At 34.9% G+C, this 5,000-nt stretch overlaps 6 protein-coding genes across 7 annotated transcripts. All coding sequences in view use genetic code 11, as the record gives it.

The window, feature by feature from the left end:
* The first annotated feature begins 23 nt into the window (after positions 1–23).
* On the forward strand, positions 24–224 carry rpl33 (ribosomal protein L33). Its single transcript has one exon. It carries the CDS (start codon positions 24–26, stop codon positions 222–224), a length of 201 nt encoding a protein of 66 aa, YP_009295125.1.
* A 190-nt stretch (positions 225–414) lies between these two features.
* Positions 415–762, forward strand: rps18 (ribosomal protein S18). The gene has a single exon. It carries the CDS (start codon positions 415–417, stop codon positions 760–762), a length of 348 nt encoding a protein of 115 aa, YP_009295126.1.
* A 254-nt stretch (positions 763–1,016) lies between these two features.
* rpl20 (ribosomal protein L20) lies at positions 1,017–1,367 on the reverse strand. Its single transcript has one exon. The coding sequence runs from the start codon at positions 1,365–1,367 to the stop codon at positions 1,017–1,019; it is 351 nt and encodes a 116-aa protein (YP_009295127.1).
* Positions 1,368–2,182: 815 nt separating this feature from the next.
* Positions 2,183–2,296, reverse strand: rps12 (ribosomal protein S12; one of the parts in which the record gives this gene). Coding sequence (YP_009295083.1) covers positions 2,183–2,296 — 114 coding nt within the window.
* Positions 2,297–2,458: 162 nt separating this feature from the next.
* clpP (hypothetical protein) lies at positions 2,459–2,710 on the reverse strand (one of the parts in which the record gives this gene). Coding sequence (YP_009295129.1) covers positions 2,459–2,710 — 252 coding nt within the window.
* On the reverse strand, positions 3,323–3,614 carry clpP (hypothetical protein; one of the parts in which the record gives this gene). Coding sequence (YP_009295129.1) covers positions 3,323–3,614 — 292 coding nt within the window.
* Positions 3,925–3,930, forward strand: petB (cytochrome b6; one of the parts in which the record gives this gene). Coding sequence (YP_009295130.1) covers positions 3,925–3,930 — 6 coding nt within the window.
* clpP (hypothetical protein) lies at positions 4,416–4,486 on the reverse strand (one of the parts in which the record gives this gene). Coding sequence (YP_009295129.1) covers positions 4,416–4,486 — 71 coding nt within the window.

Genomic DNA, 5,000 nt, shown 5'->3' on the forward strand with positions numbered 1-5,000 from the left:
AATCAAAAATATAAAGGAGGTTCATGGCCAAGAGTAAAGATGTACGAGTGGCGGTGATTTTGGAATGTACCAGTTGTGTCCGAAACGGTGTTAATAAGGTATCAACGGGCATTTCCAGATATATTACTCAAAAGAACCGGCACAATACGCCTAATCCATTAGAATTGAAAAAATTCTGTCCCTATTGTTACAAACATACGATTCATGGAGAGATCAAAAAATAAATTGGTCTTTCTTTCAAGGAGGGGGAAAAAAAGAACGACATTCTCTATACCGGATCTATAACAGATTGAAATAAACAAATCCTATTTGGGGCAAATTGATAATGAAATTGAATTCTAATGAAAAAATAAGAAAATAAGATATAAAATACGAAAATAAGATATTCGGGATAGGGAATAAACTAAACAAACTATGGATAAATCCAAGCGACCTTTTCTTAAATCCAAGCGATCTTTTCGTAGGCGTTTGCCCCCGATTCAATCGGGGGATCGAATTGATTATAGAAACATGAGCTTAATTAGCCGATTTATTAGTGAACAAGGAAAAATATTATCTAGACGAGTGAATAGATTGACCTTGAAACAACAACGATTAATTACTCTTGCGATAAAACAAGCTCGTATTTTATCTTTGTTACCCTTTAAAAGGAAAGGATTTCAAATAAGCGAATCGACCGCTAGAACTAATGCTTTGAAAGCTAGAACTCAAAATAAAGATCAAAAGAAAGAAAAATTCCAAATAAATAAAAAAAAGAAATAGGCTTACTTCACTTGAATCATAATTCCAATCCGAACTCAAATGCGGATTGGTGTTTTGCTCGAAAAATCCGTGAATCTATATTTGATTATCGTGTCATAAGAAAAAAATGAATCAGAAATCTTTTTGGATTGAACGTGTTTTACTATTTTATCATATTTGATCATCGTAATTTCTACTCTACCTTCCCGGAGTTCATTCTCCGGGAACTCCATTGAAAATATTCCGTTGGATTCTTTACAATCTACTTTTTTTATTTATACGATCTCGTTCGAAATCATATCAAGACATTTCCTATTTGATATAGCTATTTGCGCAAGTATTTTACGGTTAAGAAGCAATTGGTTCTTGTACAGATCGTGTATGAATTTACTATAACTATAGGATACTCCTCTTTCGCGAATTACTGCGTTTATCCGAGTGATCCACAACCGACGAAAATCTCTCTTTTGCCTATCCCTATCCCGATGAGCTGAAACCAAAGCTCTTTTTTCCTGTTGAGTCATAGTTCGAGTAAGCCTTGAATGAGCCCCTCGAAAACTTGATGCAAAGAAATGCATTTTTGTTCGGCGTCTCCGAGCTATATATCCCCGTTTAATTCTGGTCATGGAATAAATGAAACTTTTTCGAATAACTCATTTTTTCTTTCTTTCAGCTATTCTTTTATTTACTCTGTCTTCTATTACTATACTAACAAAACGGATTTCTCCAATGTATAAAATAAAAATTCCAATGGCTTTTGCTACTATAACCTTCCCAACCACGATTTTTCTTTTTTTTGTTTAGGTATTTTACCACGAAACAAGAATAAGAAAGACATAAAAAATTTTATTTTCCTATGTATCAAAAAAAAAAATAGAGTAAATAAAAAAAATAGAACTAGATAAAGAAATAGTGGGGTTCCTTCGTTTCTATGGTTACTTCTGAAACGGTGAGGTCTTCTCTATACACCGGAGCCTTTCACTTCATTTAATCAACTAATCAACGTTATTGGGAACTTGTATAGTTCACATTCTTTGGCTCTACCCATGAATTCTCCAGTAATAGGTCTTTCACAACGAGATCTACTTATAAAGTAACGGTATTTAAGTATGAAAGTTAGCTGGGGTAGCTGGCCCTGTTAGTCCGTTCTTGCCAGAGTGGGAGCCTAATCGTTATGTTTTTTAAATAGGATTTCCTCCGCTTAATGGATAACCATTTGCTACCAATGGAGAATTTATTCTCATCTTCAATTGAGGTAATTGGATTTGCACCAATGGAAACCATAAACTTTATACACAATAGAGGGATATGATAGAGTTTAATAATGAGTGGAGTTCCTTCTTCCATTCTATCCCATTCACTCAGATACTGACCATTGATACTGGAAAAGTTCTTTTTTTTCTTTTGTTATGTGCCAGCTGATAATCTAAACGAGTCGCACATACACCCTAGTACATGTTCCTCGACGCTGAGGACATCCCCGAAGAGCGGGGGATTTCGTGACATTTCTGATTGGCTGTCTTGGATTTCTAATAAGTTGTTTAATAGTTGGCATGTTGAATTGTATACATAATATAATGGTCTGGTTTAGATTGATCCTAACCGACTGATGATGAATTCCTTCTATTTCCATTTAATAGAGTGTATATTCAACTCGGAGATCAAATCTAAAATCACATATTTGAACGAAATCCATATGAATACAATCCCTACAAGATCAACCCCTTAATAACTCTTCATCATCTGAGAACTCTATATCATCAATAATTCCATAAATTCGGGCTTGTCGTGCTGAAAAGAAAACGTCTCTGTCCATGTCTCGGGATATGATCGAGGTAGGGTTGCCGGTTCTTTGTGCATAAATCTCTGCGATGCGTTCACGCAGTTTCAACGCTTCTTTCATTTCCAAGAGAAGTTCTCCTGCATGACTCTCAAAAAAAGAAGTCCTAGGTTGATGGATCATTACCCTGATGATATAACAAAATGTTCCTCTAGCTCGCATGAAAAAGCGAAGACAAACGATAGAATTGAACAACCGTACAGGCATCTTTTGGGTATTGCATACGGCTCTACAATAAAATGGACCCTGAACCCTCCCTTCCATTGAAGAAAGAGAAAAAAAAAATAGAATCTATCAGAACCAGATGGGTAAATGATCAAATTGCCACCCTTCCTTTCGGAGAAGTTGAAAAATATTATGATGGCTCCGTTGCTTTATATAGTTCTATTTATGATTTTTTTGTCTCTAGCAATCCCAAAGTTTCTTTTTTGATCCGATCAAATAATGAAAAAATCGTGACTTACATATTCTTAAGTACCCCCTGGCATGAAAACAAAAAAGGGTTTGTGACGCTGAACTGGACTCCCGATAGATAAGAGAAAATCGGAAATACCTTTGAGTTCATACTCCTCTCTCGATACATAATCGAATGTTTTTGTTTTGAAAAACAATAAAAAAAATTGAATATCGAATTCGAAGTGCCATGCTATTATTACTTAATATTATATTGACATTCATATATTCATATAACGAAGGCATAGTCTTCTTTTTTTTTGTCAAATAAAAACCTCATTGGCGCCAAGCGTGAGGGAATGCTGCACGTCTGGTAATTGCTCCCCCGGCCAGGATAAAAGATCCCATTGAAGCGGCTAATCCTATGCATATTGTACTGACACCTGGCCGCACAGTTTGCATCATATCATAAATAGCTACTCCAGATATTACATCTCCCCCGGGAGAATTTATATACAAAAAAATATCCTTGGTATCATCTTCGATATTAAGATATACCAAAAGACCAACAATTTGATTCGCGATCTCACTATCAATCTCTTGAACTAAAAACAGGAATCGTTCGCGATAAAGTCGGTTGATTAGGGGAAATTGTTTCCCTTAGGAACCGTACATGCGCCTTTTGACGCATACGGTTCAAAAAAATTGTGAAAAAGAATCAATGTATAGATTCCAGCCCCTTTCTTTTTTTTTCATAACAGGTTTTTTCTGACGTCTAGCGAAATTTTTTTCGATTTTTCAATAAAGACGAACTCCGTTTCTATTTTTCGCTTTTCTATCTATTAGAAGAAGAAGAAAAGGGGTCACTAAACTTATCGAGTTAACTTCTCATTGATGTATTGTTTCATCGAGATTTCATCCAAATTCCGATGGCATTTTCTTGTTCCTGAATGAGTTTCTTTTATTTAGGTTTCTGCTCTTCTCCGGGTAAGGATTCGCCCCATTTTGATTTGTATATATAGAACAAATGCTCCCATTACCATTTCTTTTTGTTATGACTTTATTTTTTCAATTCATGTCATACCTTCTACCAAGTAGTTATTAAAGTTTGAGATACCTGACAAAGAGGATCTATTTCAATTTCCAAATATAGGAATCAGTTATGGTACAAGTAAAAATCATCGATATATTACCGATTGGCTTTTTTTTTCAACGGAGCCTGAATACTTCATTTTTTTAGTCCAACCAAGCCAACCATAATAATAATAGAATATAATAGTAAGTAATATGAATTTTCCCCCAAAACAAAAGGTTCTCATTGTTTTTCACGCTCCAAATTTTGGATGATTCCATGAATTTATCTAGGTGAAAGGGGGGCTATCTCTCTCGGGGGAGAGAACGGGGAAATCCCAAATGACTCAATATATCTGACAAGTCGCACTATATATCAATCCACGATGCATCTTCATCTCCGGGATTTCGGAAAGGTACTTTTGGAACACCAATAGGCATAAAATGAAAAGATCTCCTACTTTAAATTTAAAATTTCACTTTGATGGGGAAACGTAAAAAAAAAATAGGGTTTGATTGGCTTTATATTATAGTATTGAGTATTGGTTTTTATCGTATTTCTTTTATACATAGAATAGATTCTATAGACTATAAAAATAGACTATAAAAATTCCTAAAGTCATAAAAAATGCAGAATGAATAATGAATATAGTAAAATTCTTACGAATAGGGCCTTCTAATGATGAATAAATGGGGACCCTTTCGCTCATAGAAAAAGGTATCAACCCCCGTTGCGTATTGGTACTTATCGAGTATAGAATAAATCTGCTTCTCTTTGTTCCTACGAACAGAATTGTTACATTATTACCAACAGAATAGAACAAATCTGAACCCTTGTTCTGAAAAAATCCGCTGAACAAGAGCAAGCGGGGTCCATAGGATAGTCATAGTATAGTCTTTTCCTCTTTTCCAACGCAATAAAGTTACACAGTGTCTATTTATCTTTGATAAAGGG

The sequence above is a fragment of the Ipomoea nil genome, assembly GCF_001879475.1.
Source record: "Ipomoea nil chloroplast DNA, complete sequence, cultivar: Tokyo-kokei standard".
NCBI classification, from domain to species: domain Eukaryota; kingdom Viridiplantae; phylum Streptophyta; class Magnoliopsida; order Solanales; family Convolvulaceae; genus Ipomoea; species Ipomoea nil.